Source organism: Sphaerodactylus townsendi, linkage group LG08 (assembly GCF_021028975.2).
Source record: "Sphaerodactylus townsendi isolate TG3544 linkage group LG08, MPM_Stown_v2.3, whole genome shotgun sequence".
NCBI lineage: Eukaryota > Metazoa > Chordata > Lepidosauria > Squamata > Sphaerodactylidae > Sphaerodactylus > Sphaerodactylus townsendi.
In genome coordinates this window covers 32,530,399-32,551,554 of record NC_059432.1, presented here as the reverse complement: position 1 = coordinate 32,551,554, position 21,156 = coordinate 32,530,399, and the positions used below count along the sequence as shown (strand labels likewise).

Sequence of the window (21,156 nt, the reverse complement as noted above, 5' to 3'; positions counted from 1 at the left end):
ATGAGGGGTTTTTTTGGCCAATACTAACACTTTGGACTACTATCTGTTTATTTAGAACATTTTTCTAAACAAATAGATGGTAAACATTTTTAGAACATTTTTATGCCACCTTTTTAGAGATCCAAGCATTTATGGTTTCCATCACCTTACATGTATGAAATGAAAAATGGAGTTAGGTATCACCATATTAATGACATCACTCTATGCTTTCTTGCCCTTAGTTGTTTCATGTAGATATTAGCAAGTTACAATCCTTTTGCAGCTCATAACACAAAAATTATAAGTGGAATAGGAGTCTGACGGTATCCACATCTGAAACATCCCTGCTGGATAGTAACAGAACCTATCAAAATAGTACTCAGATTCATGATTGGAGAGAGAAGGGCTTTACTGTCCCTCTTGCACTGGTGCTGAGGCCATTAGTATTCTGTGCAGCTGACAGGAATGAAGATTTCTGCATACCCTTCTAGAGATCTCTCTCCTCCTCTTTCCACTTATCTCTTGCTGTGGGGAGAAGGGAGAAACAGTATTCTCCTCCCCCCCCCATTTTCTTGCTAATATTTGTACCTCCAGTTACTTCACCCCACAGAGGAAGTACCTATACTCCTTGCCCTATGATAGACTACAGCTGACTCCAGTTACTTACTAGATTCAAAATGAGTATGGACAATTGGACAAAAAGATATGTGAACTGGGGACAATTGTGCGACCCCTTCTAGCTGTAGGAGTCTTTCTTGTATAGCCCATGTTAGTCTCTCTAAGTTTAACTATTTAATGAATGTTCCGCTACTGAGAAAATATTGGGCTTCATCATGCTTCTGTTCTTTAAAAACCTAGGAGCCAGCCAGTCAACCCATCTACGCTGAACTGTCTGTGTGTCCATGAAGAGCTTTTCTTTTTGCCATTTCTCACCATTAGTCCAAATCCATCAAGAAAAATTACATTGCACCTGTTTGGAGATTTGGTGACGTAGGCAGCAATCAGAACTCTCCTACATCTTTCAATTCATACACATGCAAGGACTGTCTTAAGAAAGATTGGCAGGGAAAATGCTTATCTCCTAGAACACAATTGCAATGCAAAGACAATTTAATCCAGCACTATCTCTGGTGCCAACTCCTTCTGCCAACTCCAAAACTTGCTTCTTGCATGATGTTCCTCCCTTTATTACTAGTATACTCTGAATGTGTGAGGAGACAGGATTGTGAGGAGACTGGAAAGTTTGGTCTCTGGTAATACATTCTGTGATGACCTATTTACATATGCAATATATTATTTGATGCTGAAATTACTTGAGTGATAATATGCATGTGTGAATCAGCTCTCACCCTCCCCAGAGAACCACTATTCTAGCAAGATGAGCTCCATCTCTATTTTCTCCTACCTGGGCTTGTTCGTGTTTGAACATAACATTGTAATAAGAGCAGCTCCATTTTTCGAGCCATATGGTATCATTTGGCTAATGCTTGTTTAGATCTGGCAGGATAAAACTGTCCTGTTGTGGTTTTGAATTTGCACTTGAATGCACACGGGAGAAATGGTCCTGCATGTATATTTCACGACACCCGTGAATAAGATGGGGCACATGGTCTTCACTTTTTATTTCCCTGCAGTGAGTTTCTTACAGCAGTAATTTGCTTCCTGATATCAAATTTGGAATTGTGGATGGGAAAGGAATATTGGCTGGACTGAACAGGATCCAGGTGCCTAATCTAAAGTCATGCATCGACTGCTGGGAAGGGGTGTCTTGGGCCTAAATTAATTTGGATTTTGGTGTAGATTGATGGCTGCACCTGTTCTCAAATCGTACTGTTTGAGAAACTGAGGCCAAAACTCAGCAGCATGTAGGTAGACAATGCTTTCACACACTCAAAGCAAGGAAAAAAATAAGTTCAGAACTTGCAGCTAGCGGTTTCCAGCAGGTTGATCAAAATTCCTTTTAGGTTTCTTTCAAAAACCATTTAAAATGCAAATGCCTCTCCCCCTTTAGTCAACAAATTGCTTTCTTTGATAACTGTCTTATTTGTTGCCATTTTAATGACACAGGGGGTGGTTACATTTACTGCTCTCCCTGTGACAGAGATGGACAAACTGACCCTTCTGAGAAAAGTGGATGGTTAAAAACTAATTATTTCCCATGTCACCAAGCCTTCAATTATTTCCCATGTCACAAAGCACGGACAGAAAACCCTCCAGGTTGCTTTAAGCCTGTTGAAACAGCCTGGCAATGGCATTACAAGGACTATTTCAAAGTGTGCGAATGTGTATCTACAACAGTTAATGCACCTGTTTGCTACAGATGAAGTTTCAGCCAGTTTGCACTGGGCAGGCTGAAAAAGTCCATCGAAGCTGCTGCTTTGAGGAAAGAATGTTTCAAGTTGGATTTAAAATTAATCTGAGAGGGGTTCGACAACGCACAGAGTACCTGTTGAGTGGAGAGAGTACTTTGCCCCAACGCTCAGCACTGCCAGTCCCCCAGCCGCCCCACCCCCGACATGAGGCTTCCAGAAGTGCTTTCCGCAGGCAAAGGTTGAGTCCTCCCGTTATCTCCTTTTCGACAGCGGGCAGGCATTCCTTGACGCAGCGTGTATACAGCCTGAGGCTGCAAACTTCGGCTAGCCCTGGAGGTTGCTTGGGGGTGAGGAGGTCCAGATGCGGCCTCTCGCGCCGTCCTGCCAACCCCACGGGGATGCACCGACTTTTGCAAACGTGGCGAGGCTTTCCGGCCAGAAGGCAGCCCACGAGCCCCCGTGCCTACCTACCCCCCTAGCTCGGGCTGGCTGGCTGGCTGCGCGTGTCAATGTGGCTGCGCGCGCGCGCGTGGTGGGGAGTGTGCAGCTGAGCGGAGTAGTAGCCCTCGGAAGAGTGACAGGGAAAGTGCATGTGCTACGGCATGCTGCAGACGCCCCTTGCTCGCTCGCTCGCTCTCTTGCCTGCCTGCCTGCCTCCCCTCCCTCCGTCTCCGTCTCCTCTCGCTCTCCCTCTCCAGCCGAGCTTGACGCAGGCAGCCAGGAAGCGTGGGGAGCAGCCCAGCCGTCGGAGGAGCGGGGGCCGCCGGGGGAGCAGCGTTTAAGGCGATGGGGCTCCTCGCCAGCCCCCCGGTCTAGCTCCGCTGCTCCCGGATCGCCGCGCCGAGCCCCGAGCCAGCCAGGCTGGAGGCGCGCGTCCCACGGCGAACGGGATCCGGCACCGGCGGCGGGAGGAGGTCGGTCGGTCGGCGGCGCAATCGGCAAAGTTGGCTTGAAGTGGGACAGGCGGCGGCGGCGGCGGCGGCGTCTACCTTGCGGGGCGGGGGGGAAAGTTCCCAGGAGCGGCGAGGGGGGCGCCGGCAGGAGCCCCCGGGAGGCGGCGGTGGAGGCGGCGGTGGAGGTTGAGGATGGGGACGCTGCGGGATTTGCAATATGCCTTGCAAGAGAAGATCGAGGAGCTGAGGCAGAGGGACGCGCTCATCGACGAGCTGGAGCTCGAGCTGGACCAAAAGGACGAGCTGATCCAGAAGCTGCAGAACGAGCTGGACAAGTACCGCTCGGTGATCCGGCCCGCCACCCAGGCGGCGCACCAGCAGCCGGGCACGGGCGCCTTGCAAGGGGAGCAGAGGACCAAGCGGCAGGCCATTTCGGCCGAGCCCACCGCTTTTGACATCCAGGACCTCAGCCATGTCACCCTGCCTTTCTACCCCAAGAGCCCACAGTAAGCCAGGGGTTAAGCGTTGTGTCCGTGTGGCGTCCCTGTGGCGTGCTCTCCCCACTCTCTCGCTCGCTCGCTGTCGCTCCTGCTCCTGCTCCCCCCACCCGCATTTGTCTCTCTCGCCCGCGCTGCCCATCCACTCGCCTTGTGGATCCCTGTGCGCCGCCCGCCTTCTGCTTGCCATCGCTTTCCTGCTCATCCGCAGAAATGGCCCCCTCCCGCGTCTTTTCCTAGCCCCCCCCCTCCGCCCCGACCCTCTGGTCTCCTTTCCAAAGCCACATTCAACTGCACACATTCAGCATTCCACTGCGTCCTTACCAGACATCAAGGCAATCTCCCCCCCCCCAAAAAAAAACCACACCAGAGTTCCTAGAGTGTCAACAGAGCGCATTCTGTTTAATTTTATCACCTCCCCCTCCAAGTGATCACAGCATCTTTATAGACTGTCTCTTCCATGTGGTATGTGCTTCTGTCTGGTTTTTTCGTTTCGTTGTGGTTTCTGCCCTGAATGTAACTGGGGGCTGATGGTCGAACTGTGCAAATTCACTGACTTGAGGATAAAAAAAGTGCTCATTCTGTCCGCCAGGTCTCCGTTTACTTAAAGAAAGGGAGGCTTTTCTCCCCCCCCCTTTTTTTTTTGCTGCTCAGTGCCCCCCCACCCAAGCTCTGATTTCCTTTGGCAGTCAGGCAGGCAAAATTATTTTGGGTCGTTTCTCTCATCATTCTGTGTGACAGATGAAAAGGTGATCTCGGGCCCTTTAACTGTGGTATAGATCTACCAGTTAGCAGTTTTCCGCAAAACTGCTCTCACCTTTCCCCGCAAAGATGTCTTTAAGCTGCCTGTTGGCACTGTCATAAAGCAGATGTTAAGAATGTGAGTTGCAGCTTCTCCACTCCTCTGCTGCTTTCTTACGCTATTTCCTAGGGAGAACAGAAGGATGGGCAAGATTTATATAGCTACTTCAGTGGTGTGTAAAAATATATATACATATCTGCAAAGGGGCTTTGCTTTTTTCCACCTCAGTGCACCGAAGTTTCTTCTCCAGTTTGGGGGAGAGTTGAGCTCTCCCTTGATTACCTCACCCTCAAATGTTTTTCTTTCCCCTCCTCTTCAGGTTAGCAGAAATCCGAAACCTTGACTGTTTTATCTCATGGCTTGTGTGTCAGTTCATGCTGGGCTCTTGTTTGTGAGGTTATAATATAGCAGCAGAACAGAGCTCAGTATCTCAAAAGAGAGGTGCCAGGGTTCAACCCCATTCTGAACTCCAGAAGCATGGTGATGAAAAGACACTCCATGCATGCCCTGCATTGCGTTGCATGTTTTAGGACTAAATGTTGGCATTAAAAAACAAGTGCTATGAGATCCATTCTATGCAGCAACCTGCTGAGTCCCTTGAAGATTGCTCCGAGATCCCTGTCTCTTTCTGTCCTTCACATTGGTTCTACCATTGATACAGACAGGCGCTAGGAGAGGTTCATTAGCTTTATGCTAAGCACTTAATTTTGTCCACATAAGTGTGCAAATTTGTCCTGCACATAATTTAGGATCCTCTGTAGTACGACATCTCCAGTCCTGGATTTCCTTCTATCCCCTTTCTCTTGTCTGTTTTTCCTCTTACTCCCTCACACTTCTCTTGGAGAAGTCTGGCTTGCTTCACAGTTTATAAAGCCCATGGAGGGCAGAAGTGGGGGAGAGGGTGGGTGGCTGTTTGGTTTTCTGAAGCACCAAAGCTAGAATTTAAGGGGGTGTCTCTAGCTGGCATTGTATGGTGGTGTATGGACACCATAACAGCTTAGCAAATTGTGAAGCAGTGCTTCTAGAGAAGGAGGCAATGGGTAGTCAGATGCTGTGGGTGTAGTTATTCTGAAAAGATACCCAGGCAGCAAAATCCTGTGTAATATGGTAAGTGGAACACAAGTTCCACTATTCTTAGTATTCCCAAGTAAATGCACATTCTTAGGAAACTGCTATTAATACCCATATATAAAGAAATAGGAGGTGCTCTCCAGATTTCTCATGTGATTTTAGATTCTTACTGGAGTACAAAAGCATTCATTTCCCTTGCTTAAGGGAAACTTTTGGTGCAACATAAACTGCAGTCTTGAGGACACATATGAATCTTTAAATGTGGTAAATGTATGTAAGAAAATATCTGTGCAAGACCATATGCTTCTCCTCCAGATAAGTCAATCAGTTAACAACTAACTAGATCACTCCATCTCATATGAGTTGCTGTTTCACACAAAGGTCTGAACTGAATAAAACCACCCTGACTGGGGTACCTAACAACGTGTGAGAAATAATCTTGGAATTTGAAACACTGGATTATTGTTGCCTTCCTGCAAGGCTCTGGGAAGCGTTCTAGCTGGCTACAATTGGAAAAAGAATGCTAGTCTAGAGGGGTCTTTGCTTCAGTTCTTCTTGTACTGTCCTTTCATCTTTTACGACATCCTCATTCTCTCTTCTGGCTCATAGCCTGGATACATCTTAGGCATACAACTTTGGGTCTGAGTCACAACAACAACAAAAAAGGAGCCCTCTTGAGTGTGGCAAGTTTAAGGGAATCTGTCACATGCTGGCATCAACCAGCTGAGGGTAGATTGCAGTGCAGTTTGAGGGAATTCTTTAGCTTGCCTTAACTTGTACTGGAAAGCTCCCTGGGTCCACAGTGGTAAACTCAAACACTGAATATGCCCCTTAATATCACATTAAGGTGGCCATACTCCAAGAGGGACAATTTTGGCCACATGAATTGTTCTGCACTGAAATTTTAAGAGAGAGAATGAGACAATTTAATTTATCAACCTGCAAAAGTACTGATTTGTAAAGCCCTTCTCACTTCAGTGTTGTGTTGTATCGAGAGGACAGAAAAGGTAACATTTCTGTTGGAACAAATCTCCCAATTTACATTCCATTCCATTTCTACATTAAGTGCTCTGAGACCCACAGGGATTGCACCTTCTAGAGGAGAACTGAGATGTGAATTTCAGTACCAGGTTCATGAGAGAACTGCCGGGAGCCCTGGTCACACCTGTTGAGATTTGTGGCCTTTCACATTCAGATTTGAATAAGAAGAAAACTTGTAAACTCTATTTCCTGGTGTAGCTGACAGTTTAGTGGCATCCTGTTAGATTTATGGATTTGCTGCAGTGATGAATTATCAGGCAATAAAATTTAAGAAACAACAAAGATGAGAGACAGGTTGTGACCATGGAATTCAAAGGTAAAGCAGTAAAACAAGAGCTTGTCAGATACACTGAGGGCAGTCAAATATGGAATGAGGAAAGGAAAAAACTGGTGAAGGGATAGACACTCAATGCATGGAGCTTTTTATTTTCTGACATTCTGTGGAATGAGAGAGAGATCAGGGAATATCCATTGTGACAGAAATATTGAGCCCGAATCCAGCACACACAAGTCCCATGGGGCACTTTGTGGAAACTTGCCTTAGCTTTCCTGATCTTTTTCCCCACTGTGGTTTTGAACATCTTCAAAGGGAAGGAAAACCTCTGCTCTCAGGGTCTTTTCCCAGAGAGCTAGCTTGCCTGCCCAGAAAGGACAGTCATAATAAATCTTCCTTTGAAGCTTTTAAATAAATTTGGGGTAAAATCATCTGTTCTTGTTTCACACTTGCTGTCACAAGTTTTTAATGGAGAAAGCTAACTCATGAAGAAGAAATATAGCATCCTTCACTCCACATTTAATTTCCTTTCATGACCGCCTTATAAATCTTCATGTATTTTGTGTGGTAATCATGAAAAAGTGTGCCAGTTTTTTTAAAAAAATCATGGCTCATGTCAAAACGCACCACATGGTTTTATTTATTTTTAGTACCCAACGGCTGTTAACACAAATATCTTTGCAGATATGGTTCACTTTAACATTTTTGAATGCAACATTTAAAATGAACATGCAGTGTTGTAGAAACATGGATGGATGGGAGAGATTCTCTAGAGGATACAATATATAACCTTAATATTGATTTCTGTGGGTATTATGTGGATTTCCTTATTAGAGTCTGCTCTCTGCCCTACCAATGTTCTGTTTAGCCATTTGACTTGATCGAGTGCACTTGAAACGTGTGCAGGCATCAAAACTTGTCTCCTTGAGAGTTAACGTTTGGAATCTTTGCTAAATGATCAGTAAGCTGTATGGAAAGTGGTACCCTCTTATACCAAAACTGACTCTTTGTTAATAGCAGTTTTCTCCTTTACAACATGGTTAACTAGCTGGTGAGTGACATCAGATTTTCTCCATGCTAACTTGAACTGTTAAGAGTTAGTGCTTTGGAACTGTGAAAAAGTAGCTGTTGCTTCCACATGGAACAGAACTCTCCTATTTGACAGGGCAAGGCACTTTCCCCACTATTGTTGATGTAAAAGCTTTTTTCCATTGGATAAGCCATCAAAGTGTGCGCTTGTTTGCTGCGGAATCGACCAGTTGTATTGTAGTGTAAAGAAGTATGGGATTATTTTTTTCTGCAATTAGTAAAGTTGCAAACTCTTCTGATGCTGAGTTGGATTTTTGGAAATGGTATTTGACTTCATCCGCTTCTCTTAGGCATAAGAGATAAAACGGAAATCTGTTTAACAAGATTTTGGAGCATTCTTTTTCTTCTTTTAAAATGATAACGTTTGTGGTTCAGTCATAATTATGTTGACACTGGAGTAAGTCCCGTTGAGTGCAATGATCCATGTAAATATCCAGTCTAAATCACAGCATACAAATCCCATCACAAAAATATGCAGCCATTAACAGCAATCACTTGCCTGTGCCTCACTAATGTACCATTATAGCTCATTCTGGTGCTTGGTTGATTTCTGCTTGCACAGAGGCCCCTTCCGCACATGTGGAATAATGCCCTTTCAATCCACTTTCAATGCACTTTGCAGCTGGATTTTACTGTGCAGAATAGTAAAATCCACTTGCAAACAACTGTGAAAGTGGATTGAAAGTGGATTATTCTGCAAGTGCAGAAGGGGCCAGAAAGGACATAATGCATTGTCAGGAGAGCTGACAAATTGGTCAGAGAGTGAGGATCTGGTTTGGCACAAGAGCTTTTGCCACTATAAGTGGGGTAAGAGTAAGAGGGCACACCTGCACCAAGTAAGGTGGTGTTCCAGAACCTGCTGAAACTATGCTTTGGATATGACAGGAGGAACAAGTAGTTAAAAATGCTTTGCACTTTCCCTTTCTGTCCATGCTGCCCCATCAGGAATTCTGCCACAGAAAGTTTTAATTTGGATTCTGTGGAGAAGCTGACATGAGAAGCAAGCTGAAATAGAAGTGGCATGAGAACATGGGCTTGCTCTCTGCTTTCAACATGGCAGGCAAGGCTTGAAATGGGCGCCTCAAACGGCTGCCTGGACTGTCTGAATGGTTGAGCTGGCCATAGATAGGATCTTGAGATAACTAATGTTAGAAAGTGGGATTCTTCTCTGTTCATGTCAGTTTCCTTTAGAAAAAGAAAACATCATAGAAGGATGGGGCTAACAAAACTACAGAATACGCTCAGTTACAAAGAGTAGACTTCCACTCTGTTCTGTCCTCTGCTATATGAGATTTAATGTGCAATTTAATTCACTGGCTGGTAGAAAGCATGACTGTAATTGGTTTAATCACTTCATGTCTTATTTATTTAAATGGTTATTTAGACCAAAAACAGAGTTATAAACAGTTAAACAATATACATATAACGTGGTATGGTTTGGTCACTTCAGAACATGTTGCTTTCCATTTTAAAAAATCATTCACAAAAGATGCACTTAAAAAAATCCAGCACTTCTCGAACAATGTAAGAATGGAACAGTATAAAACTTAGTATAGATGAGGGATGTTTTGTATCAATAGAGAATGGCTAGCAATCAGACTTCACAAAGTTTCAGAATACAGTTTCCAAAAGGTAGTTGCTTTAGGCTGTTGCACCTAAAATAAGACTCTTGTGGTACTTTAAGACACAAAAATGCATTGTTGCATAAGCTTTAATGAGCCAGAGACCACTTTGTCAGATGCAACCTGACACATCTTGTGAAGTGAGGCTGTGGCTCACAAAAGCTTATGTAACACCAGCACCAGTGCAATCCACTGCAGAGTTACACAGTCTCAGCCACTGAAATCAATGGATTTAGGCTGGAATAACCCTTATTAGGATTACGCTGTAAATGCAATGTGTTGTTTAAGTGCCGTAAGAGTATTTGTTCTAGAAATGTAGCAACAATATAGTCTTATAGTTTGTGGGACTGTGATTTTTTTCATGCAAAACTCGTAGTCTCTCACATGAAGCAGTGTGTTATGATCAGCATGAAAGAATAGTGGTCATTGGATGTATACCGTTATCTTTTTCTGCTAATTTGAGTGACTATAAGAACCATGTCGATTAAATTAAAATACAAAACTTGTCATAATGCAAACAGCCTGCATACTCTAATCCACTCGCCAAACCAGGCTGATGTTTCTCAGACCTTTTACTAAGTTTCCCTGCAGTCTGATGCAGAATGTCACTTTGCTGTAATTTTGAAGATTTGTATTCATAACTACTTCTAAAAGAAAAAAAATCATCAGAACAGCCCCCCCCCTCCATAATTCATCACCAATGAAACATTTAGGACACTGATAAGATAACCTCCATATGCTCAAGGGCTAGTTTAAAAGGGATAGTTGAGATCTGTGTCCTAGAAAATTGGCTTTCAAATTGCAAACTGACAGACCCTTAACTAGAGGACCAGTTTCTGTTGCCTCTAGAATATGAATCATCTCCCCCCTCCCTCCTTTAGTCTATTGAGTATCTGTTTCCAGGTTTATAGTTCCTGTTCTTTCACTGGAGACTGGCATCTTTCCCAGGCAGATATGGGCAGTAGGAAGTAGGATCTTTCTATTGTTACTGTTGTTTGCTTATATGGCCTGGGCATTTTTAAATTATTATTATTTCTCCCTTGCCTGCTTAGCAGTGGAGGGTCTCCACAGTATCCTAGCAACCACAGGCTAAAATGCTTGACTGCTGGTCTTTTTGCCATCTCTCTCTCTCTCTCTCTCTCTCTTTTTCTTCTGCTGTCTTGCCTATGCCAGTGAGTGGAGTTTTGGGGCAAGACACTTCAGTCCTGATGCCCAAGGGGCGGGGAACATCTTTGGCTCACAGTGACAGATACCCCACATCCAAAGATCAGGCAACGTCAAAGATTCCCAAGGAGAGACAGTTGCAAAATCTGTTGCTTGCTGCTGCTGCCTCGTCCCTTCCTCCTGCTCTTTTCTTAGCATCCTCTTTGAGGGAGGCTCAGCTGCATTCCAGATATTTAAACTGCTCAGTGTCTGATGGGCAGAACAGGGAGGCAACTTGCCTCTTTAGATTTGTCTCCTTTCTTTGACTTTTCTCTTGTGGCTCCAAAGAGCACACAAGAGTGGTGGCAGAGTATATCTTTAAACACCTCTGTGTCCATACACCTGTAAGCAGAGGTATTTAAAGGGCCAAAGTGGTGCCTAGTGGGGGAGGGCAGTTTGGGTCCTCACTTTGTTCACTACTGTCTATTTGTCTTTTCTTCTAGCCCTGGGGTCTGCAACCTGCGGCTCTCCAGATGTTCATGGACTACAAATCCCATCAGCCCCTGCCAGCATGGCCAATTAGCCTTGTCACTTTGTGACAATTGGCCATGCTGTCAGGGGCTGATGGGAATTGTAGTCCATGAACATCTGGAGAGCCACAGATTGCAGTTCCCTGTTTAGCTGACCATATGCAGTATCAGAACTCAGGTGTGGGAACAGCTCTTGGGAGGGTGCAGAGGGAAAAGCCACACAGGGCATGGTTGGTGTGCTCCCAACAATTCACACACTCCCTTGTTCCTTTCAGTTTCACACCTCTTATGCACACTGTGTGAAATCAAACTGGATTGCTTTCTTGCTATGACATCTTAAACGGACGTCCTTTTTTAATACTTGGGCAGGATGAAATCATGAAAGGCAGCTCTGTGTGGCAGACCTTCTATGCCACTGATGATTAATGCTAATCTGCTACTTTGAAAACACAAAGAACACATCAGAAGACCTCTGCATGTGACAGGATGTCCCCCCTATCCAGAATATCCAAAGGGGTTTTTGCACATTGTGAGACTGGTGTTAACAGTCTTGCTCATGCTCTGAGATGTTGGTTGCCAGGAACTGCGCACAGTGCCAACATTTTCATGCAGAGTTTGGAAATACATCAGAAATATTTCCAACTTCTCTCTCCCTGTCTCGCTACATGGCCTAATTCTCATTATAAGTGGTAACCCTGTTTTGCTGTACCGCTTCAGGTGACAGGTGAGACACACAGGATTAAATGCCCCTCCAAAAAGATGGAAAAGTTGATGCCAGGGCATCAGTAATTTTGGCCACCATTCTCTCTGACATTGAATTTTCTATATGGAGGTTTGTTTGTTTTTAAGATGGGAAAACATTTACAGTGTATTCCTAAGCAGAGTTATACACTTTTAAGCTTATTGTTTCAGTTGACTTCAGAAGGGTGTATCTTTTCTTAGGATTATGCTAAAATCACATAAGTCCCTACTTATAGTCTGAAGTGATACAAACAGACAGCTGTTTCACTTCAGTGTGAAATTAGAGCCTAACTCCATATTACATTTTCCTGGGGGCATCCTTGGGTTAGGTGAAGATGGCAGGGTGGGGGTGGGGGTGTCCTGTTCATTCATGCTTCCCAGGCACATTGGAGTCTTCTTTGAATCAGAACCATGGTGTATGGAGAGAAGGGTTCTAGAGCTTCTGCACTGTTTTTCTAACCTGAAATGGTCTTGAGAAGTGCTGTTTACGCTGTTAGGAAACTATGTGCATACTCTGTTACATATTCACCATAGCACAAATAGTATTCCTGGGGAAAATGGGTGAGGAAAGTCTAAGCCCCTTCCTTCTTCATGCCACAGTCCCATTTAGTTAACTTGCATTTGCATTTGCAATCACACTTGTAACTGCATTTGGAATCACATCTTCAAGATGTGCTGGCATAAAGTTTAGCTGCTGTCTTAAAATGTCTTGTGGCAAGGGTTAGATTGGTTTGGTCAATCTCCTAATGAAAAAGGAAGAAGGAGAGAGAAGTGTAACTCCTTAGCCTAGAAACTCAATACAGCATTTGATGTGTGCTTATTATACCAAAAGCCAGTGTGTGTTGAATGTAAGATGTTCCCTGCCACACATACATATCTGTAGTACTCTGCTTGCCTTAGGGATCATTTGTACAGGCATGCACATTTGAGGACTTGTTGATGAATGGAAAATGAAAAAGCATTCCTTGTGAGGCGACATCAGGTGACATGAAAGTTCTATCTGTTTTGTTAAATTGGCGCAGACTCATTCACACATTCAACCTATCATTTAATATTTGCAAGTGATGTACATGTAGGTGTGAACCTGCCCCAATTTATGCTTGCTCAGATATATGTACTTTCTTTCTCATGACCTAGTGAACATACACACAATGTAAAGTTTTGTATAACAACACATTAATACCTTTCCTTGTGCCACTCTGTAGCTAATCTGTAGTTGACAAAATGTTTTTGCATTTCTGGGAAGCTGGCAATGTAGTGCTAAGACATTTGCAATAGCAGCTGAGTTATTCTAGCCTCATAATACATCCTCTTTTCAGTCTCTCTACTTTCTTCCTGTCTTTCTGACTTGCTGAAGTTCATTTCTACAGATATTTTGTCCTTTTAAGGCAAATAGCTCAAGATCAGTGCTGGGTCTCAATTTTAAACAGACTGCACGAGCAATGACAAAGTACCCGGACGTTTTTAAAATAAGCTCTCTCATTTCCTTTTTGCTTCTCCTGCAAGCATCTGGCTTTCAGTAGAAGTCACTGAATTGGGAAGTGTTGCCAAAAGCCATGACTGACCAGCAGTGGTGGGATTCAAATAAATTTAACAACTGGTTGTTTACAAGAACCATTTTAACAACCGATTCTGCTGAAGTGGCGCGAAACCAGCTGAATCCCACCCCTGCTGACCAGGCAAAATAAAGCAATGAGATTGGAATGAATTAGAAAATTGAATTTTATTGGCTCCTCCTTTTTTTATGCTTTAGGATTGCCTTGCCACCAAAGCCCCCCCAAATACATATGACCTGTCACATTGTTCTTCTGCAATAGAACCAAGAGAAAGTTATATTTTGGGACCACGCTTCAAGAGATGAACCACATGCATCAGTTCCCAAGCACAGAACATGAAAAATGATCTAGTGACCATGACAGATCTCCATAAATGATCCAAATGCCAGTGACATCCGTGTCCTACCAGGGATTGTTTTCATAGAATAATAGAATCATAGACTTGGAAGAGACCCCAAGGGGCATCAAGCCCAACTGCCTGCTATGCAGGAACACATAATCAAAGCATTCCTGATAGATGGCCATCCAGCCTATCTTATTCCCAGTCTGAGTTCAACAGTCTATTGTGAATGTATACCTTCAGAGGCCTTCTTTCTCTTATAAATGTATACAATACTGTGAATTTACTTGTGTAAATGTATACAATATTGAAATAGCAGGTAGAGTGAAATATTGATAGTGTCTGTTGACTATATCCAGTTCGTTTATCTAGAAACCAGATGGGTATGATGGTGAAGAGCCTACATGCAAAATGAAGATGGATGTCTTCAGCTTATGAAAAACATTATAAGTTGGCTCTTGCCAACTTTTCAGCTCCCTCCTGCTTAAACTGTCTTCCTTTTATCAGTCCCTGCCCCACAAGGCTTTTGTCCATGCAGCTTCTATTATTTCTACCATAGCCCTGTTGGTGTTCAAAGGGGACCCTCCTCCTTCCAGTGGAAAACCTGGATGGATACTACTCCTACATACCTATCACGGGTTTTAACAAAAGCTTCTTACTTGCATTTAAGTTTGATTTATCCTCAGGGCTTCCCAATAATCCTGACCCTTGTCCTCAAACTGTCCTTGTTTTCTTGTACCCCCTCTTCCCAAAACAACAGAGATGCCTACTGGGTCTGTGACAAGAAGTGTTTAAAAATAATAACTAATTGGGGAGTTGTTTGTTTGTTTGTTGCATAATGAGGTGTTTGGGGGATTAGGATACTAAGCATCTGCTCCAGTTCCCCAACAACCAGCTATCCCAGCTCCCTGTCTATCTGTCTCTTTCTCACTCTCTGTTGTATGCCAACAAGGCTGCACAGCTTGTGAGCCACCAAGCTGAACAAGTCCACCAATAAGACATGTTTCCAGACTTAAAGCGGCAGTTTAAGGAGAAGGGTGATTGACTTCCTGATGGGCTGCTATACATAGCTTGTGCATGTTACCAGTTTGCTTTGTGAGCCAAAGTTCTCAGTGCTGAGAGAACTCTTATAGCTGCTTTCCAAAGATATAGTCTACTGTTGGTTTTTTTTAAAAAAGCTGCACCAAATATTTAAAAAAACAAAATATTGCAAATGCTTTTGAACACATGCAGCTTTCCTACAGTATATAGATAGTCTCACAGAGAAATGTATTCTCAGCAGTTTCTTGATGACAGATGATCTCCATGACAAGAAGCAACCTTTGAATGTACAAATGTATGCCTGATCTTTTGTGGTGCTGCTGCAAATAATCCCATCATACAGTTTGTTCGGATCTGACAGTAGCAAAGTTTATCCAAATCATTCATGTTGTTGTTAAAAGGAGCTTTTTACTAAGAACAGCAGCTGCTAAAGCACATTAAGGATGTAACAATATCTTAAAGGGCATTTACAGTACAATTCTATGCAGAGTTACTCCAATCTAAAGCCTTAGGCCCATTGTATATGGGCTGATTTTGCACAGTGAAAGTGCCCTGTGCTATATCCGGGAGCGCAGCTGCTGTGGCACTTTTTACTCTGCTGTTGACTTTGCACTGCTCCTTGGCTCTCCTCCACTTGCACCACAAGATCTTCAGCAATGTCTTCTATGCATGCACGGGCAACCTCCATTTCCCGCATTCTGGGTGGCTGAATCTCCCCCCCCCCCGCTTCCCCCACACACTTTCACCAATTTAGTTTTAAATGATTCTGCACAAAATAGGCACTGGGAATCAGTGCCCTTGCCCCCCCCACATCTAAAATCCCTGCATGTGCAAGGGAATCATGGTAGTCAAATACCCCCTGTCTAAACTCCTTGCGTGTGCAAGGGAATCGCCGCCTATCTGTTCGCAGCATCTTCACATGCCGCTTTTCTGCAAGGTTTTTCAAGATTTCTCCCTTCATGTTTTTATTCCACTGCAAGGGGGTAGAAGGCCTCCATTCATTGGAGGGGTGGACCAGAGTGGTGACCAGAAGTGTAGCTAGGGAAAATGGAGCCCGGGACAAAATCTGAGTTTTGCAGGGGCCCCTGATATGGGTGGCCACCCTCCCCCACCATGACCAAACAACATTTTTTGCACCAGGTCATCTCAAAGTCACCATCACATTATAGAACATGCCCCAACACACAAATCTGAACGCACCCAGGGTTCCCTAGTTTAAACAACATTGAAAGTGATGCTAATTTTTGAAGGGGGGAATCCACCCTGAAACAGCATCACTTTCAATGTTGTTTAAACTAGAAAGCCCAGATTCTCCTTTTAAATCCACCTTAAAGGGAGACTCTGGGGTCCCCATCTCCTATTAGCTCTCATTGAAAATAATGGGGGATGGGGCACCCCCTTTGGGGGTCCATAACTTTGGACCCCCTTAACCAAACTTCACCAAACCTGGCTGGTATCATCAGGAATGTCATCTGATGATAGTCTGAAATTTTGGTGCAGCTTGCCTAAAAACTGCGCCCCCTGATGGCTGACAATGTAAAAACACTAAAAATACCAAAAAAATGAGATATGAGCCCAAATTTTTCTGTGCCCCCAATGCTGGGTGCCCGGGACATTTGTCCCCAGATGTCCTCATTGTAGTTATGCCTCTGGTGGCAAGGCAGCAAAAATGGTCTCATTCTGCTGCCTAGGAATTTCCACAGCAGTGGAAGCCACTGGAGCAACAGAGGGGCATTTCAAAAGGTCCTCAATCTTTGCAGTTCTGGAAAGTCCTGGAAAGTCCTGGAGCAAAGCCACTGCTGTGGGGTGGTGCTGGGGCAACAGCATGGCAGACACACCACAGCGCCAAGAGCTGAGGGGAACTCCCCATTGCGCCGGGGCATTCCTTGTGCCAATAACGGGGCATTTTTATCGTGCAAAAATTTAAAAAATGGAGTGCTTTCCAAAATGTTCTCCACTCTGCAATGCAGTGGGGCCTCCACACATTCCCTTGTTTGCATGCAGTAAGGTGTCCCACTGCCGGGTGCATGGCTTGCCTGCCCTCACTTCTGGGTCACCCCACGTAGATCACCAGATTGACAGCTTTTTAAAAACAAGCCTTTTAAATTTTATATCCATATTCTTCCACAGAGTGGTCTCACTCCCTCCTTCTGCTGCAGTGCTGGAGAGCTTGGGAGGGAGGCAGGCCAGGCATGATCAATCATTGGTGGAGGAGGAGGAGGAGGATGCTGTCGGGCAAGCCCCTGATCTTTCTACCTCCCAAGAAAGTAACAGGAGCCTGGAAGATGGGAAATGGGGGAAGGAAGAAGAGGTGGAAATGCTCAAATGGGGCTATATTCATATTTTCCACATTGCTATTGGGTTATTATTAATTTTTGGGGGAAAGCCAGCCATTAATTCCCCGGAAATGCCTATGAGGAGTGTGGGGGAGGGAACAGAAGGAGAAGAAACCCTGAAGCAAGGGGGTTTGCCCGTTTTCAGGAACGGTAGGGATTCCAGGATTTTTGGCGTCGTAAACGTGAGCGTGCCTGCAATGAAAACTCTGCCATAATGGACATGTACTCTCACTGTGGGGCAAAGCACAAGTGTATAATTGGCTCCTGTTGATTAGAATGTAACAACTGGTCTTAGGAACTCACTTTTAATTAGGGTTGCCTAGATAGGATTTCCTGTTTCCCCCTGGACACCAAAGGAGGATATAGGATTACCAGATCCAGACTGGAAAACTCCTGAAAATTTGGGGGTGAAGCCTGGGGAATAATGTTGCAGAGTCCTTCCTCTGAAGCTTCCATTTTCTCCAGGGGAACTGTTATCTGTAGTCTGGAGATGAACTGTAATTCCAGGGTCCAACCTGGAGGCTGACATCTTTAGGGCTGGAGGTGTTAACGAATTACAAGTGACCCCCAGATGTCAGAAATCAGTTTCCTGGGAGCAAATTGCTGCTTTAGAGGTTGGACTCCATCCTTATGAAGTTCATCTTCTCCCTAAACTCTGCTCTTCCAAGGCCTCACCCCAAATTTCCAGGAACTTCTCAATCCAGAGTTATCAATCCTATTGTTAGTTCTGTAACAAAAAACAATCTCACTGATTCTGTATCTCTTATTTCTTGGGAGTTATGTGGCTTCAGAAATTCTAGTGTTGTAAACCATGTTGAGATCCTAGTTAATTACAAGGCCAAGATCTTTGGAGAGTGTTAAATGTAAGTTTCCACCAAATTGACTACTACAATTTAAAGAGGTTTTCCTCAGTTTTACTGTCGGTGCGAGCATGCCACCTGTGTTTAGATTCTCAAAGTTCTGAGTCTAGGAAGTAATAGTTATCCGCTCTTCCTGTAGCAATAAACTCTTTGATAAGTGGATAAATGTTACTAATTGTTGCTGATATGACTGATTTAAATATGTAATTTAATCATTATACCTTGGGCTAAGATTGGTAAAATGAAATGCTTTATATGCAAGATGAATGTTTAATTCAATTGCACAAATCTTTTGAGGAAAAGCAGGCTTCATCTAATCAGTGTTGCTGACAAGGTATTATTGTAATTTTAAAATATGAAAATGTATTCAGTAGACATATAGCAGAGCATAAAAACATACTTGGCTTAATAAGAATGACTAGCAGAATTGGGGCATTGATTACAGAGAAAAAATAATAATAAAAAATAAACACTTCCATTATGAATACATTATAATGTCATAAATCTGCTTATGACACAAATACTCTAGTTGACACTCCCCTGGGAACTGAAGTTGAATAATTAGTACTCCTTTTTGTAGATTTATATCCGGAAGGAATATAAGCAAAAAATCATAGCCCATACATAACAACTATTTTCTAACTTTTCTGTTTTATCCAAACATTGTGAGAAGAGGAACCCACATATAGACCATGTTTGGTAACAGCTTTTACCTGTTTGAGGAATTCACATTTGAAACTGAGAAAGCAAAGTATTGGTAGAAGTTCATAAAAAGAGATTGGGTATTTTAAAAATTTTTGTTTGCAATATTCCCATAATGGATTGAAACTGTTGAAAATCTGATTGATTGCATATTTATACTTTGTCATTCAACATGCTCTTTGCCAAAGAAATCCTGGGGTCTGTAGGTATGAGGGGTAGCGTAAGGGTTTCTAGCAGAAAATTATCAGTACCCTTGCCAAAGTACAATTCCAAGGATTACTAGGGAGGTGAGTCATTGACACAGTTAAAGTTTAATGAAGATTGGTCCCAAGTTGTAAATAAATGTAGGCTGCTCTCCTAAGAACACTTCCTGGGATTTGGGAGTAAGCTCCTTTGAATAAAATGGGACTTATTTCTGAGTAGATCTGTTAATGCCCTTCCCCCAACTTTAAAAACATTTTTGTATTTTAACCATGAAGGACATAAACGTTATCCTGTATATCAAGGAAAAAATATGTAGTTTTCCTGCTAGCTAAGTTTAGTGAATCTCTTAATCTTCCTGTAAATAATTTGATGACATTTAGGTTAATCGAATGTTACTTTTTCATTGCCTCGTTATAGCTGACCTCAATATTGTTGTGTATGGGATAGTACCTTAATCATGTAAAACTTTCTGAATCAAAACTTGTTGCTATCTGGATCTCCTATACCTTAATCAGTTTGTGGGAGGTGTATGGAACTGCCATTCTGCCATTATTAATCACTATCTGTGAACATTTTTTGCTGCCTTCAAGTCACAGCTGATTTATGGCAACCCCATGGGGTTTTCAATACAAGAGATGTTCAAAGGTGGTTTGCTGTTGTCTGCCTCCATGTCATGTCCCTGGTGTTCCTTGGGGATTGCCTAAGCTTTTGAGATCTGATGAGATCAGGCTAATCTGGGGCTATTCAGGTCAAGCAATTAAAGATCACTAATAACAGTGATGAACCATAAAGTTAGCAAAAGTATTCCCCTGTGCCATTCACTCGTTATCCCCGCTATTTTGTCTGGCAATAGACTGCCTCGTTCTCCTGGGCAGGGACTCGGAACTAAGGTGCTGTAGAGAACTGTCTCAAGTTTTCTTTTTACAGAAAATGGGAAGGAAGGTCCTTGTAACATGTCTGTTATTCATTGGTCCTCAACAGTGTCACTGTAACCTCACTGTCCATCATTCAGAGTAATCATGAATAAAATTTGATTTGAAAAGTTGTCGTTAAATCCTATTTGAGATGTAAGCTTTATTTTTTTTTAAAGTGCATTCATAAATCTCAACATTTCTGAGGGAAAAAAATTGGTTCTGTAAACAACCCAGAGGCTGGAGCTATTTATTTTAACATATAGAAAACAATGTTCTTGCTACAAAACCTGTACAATGGCCATTAAAAAGTGACTCTAAATTGATTACTTTACTTTACTTTAACCTGGCCTGGGATGAACTTGGTTATTGCTATTTGTACTTCAGAAAATTATTTTTAAACTGACTGCTTTGAGTCTGCCTCCTTTAACAAATCCAACATTTTATAAAGACTCTTTTTTGTTTATTTTTTTTTACTATGGGAAAAGATTTATGATTTTTTTAAAAGAATGTTTTCTTTTCTGATGGACAACATCTGTATGCATTTTGGAAACTGGACAGCGTGTCCCTGTAGAAATCACGGACTCTGCTGGCAATACATATTTTATGTTAAACTGAATAAAAAGCTAATGGGTATGTGTTCTGTATTGGATTCCTATTCAGCTCTCCTTCAGAGGTCAGTGCCATTACTCACCAGGAATCCAGGCTCTGACCTACTTGTTCTAGCATGCATATCTATATTTGGGGGTAGGGGGGGCTGTTTATGTGCGCACACATGCAGTTTACTGGAAAATGGAGTATAATTTACAGACAATAGTTCAGCAAAGAAGGGGAAATTGACCTATTTTATGTCCTGATAAGCTTTTATCTTATTGCAAATCCAAAGTTGGGAAAGCAGCCAGATTCCAAGTGTCATAGAACTGAGAGTAGCTGTTCAGCAGGAAGTAAAATGGCATAAATTCCATGAATTCATGCTAGTAAAAATAGAAGAATTCCTGAATTTGGGGCTTGAGGGGATGATCCCATGCTTGGGTTGGTACAAGAGTCCAGTCTACAGGGGGTTTAGAACCAGGCAGCCTCAGCCACAGTGATCCCATACACGTTTTCATAGCCATACCAGTTTAACATCCCAATCCAGACTGGGTCAGTGGATGGGGATGGTGCTGCCCCACCCAATCCAAAGGGTTTTCCTGCAACATGGGAAACCCAATA

General features: G+C 43.2%; 1 protein-coding gene across 2 annotated transcripts in view; it reads left to right on the top strand.

The window, feature by feature from the left end:
- PRKG1 (protein kinase cGMP-dependent 1) overlaps positions 1 to 21,156 on the top strand; it is a 916,981-nt gene that overhangs the window by 102,982 nt on the left and 792,843 nt on the right. Inside the window, exon 1 of one of the 2 annotated variants that reach the window (XM_048505458.1) lies at positions 2,849 to 3,690. The exons of the other annotated variant lie outside the window; for it this stretch is intronic. Coding sequence (XP_048361415.1) covers positions 3,377 to 3,690 — 314 coding nt within the window. The 5' untranslated portion in view covers positions 2,849 to 3,376. Of the gene's footprint in view, positions 1 to 2,848; positions 3,691 to 21,156 lie in introns of those variants that run through there. 2 annotated transcript variants of the gene reach the window in all.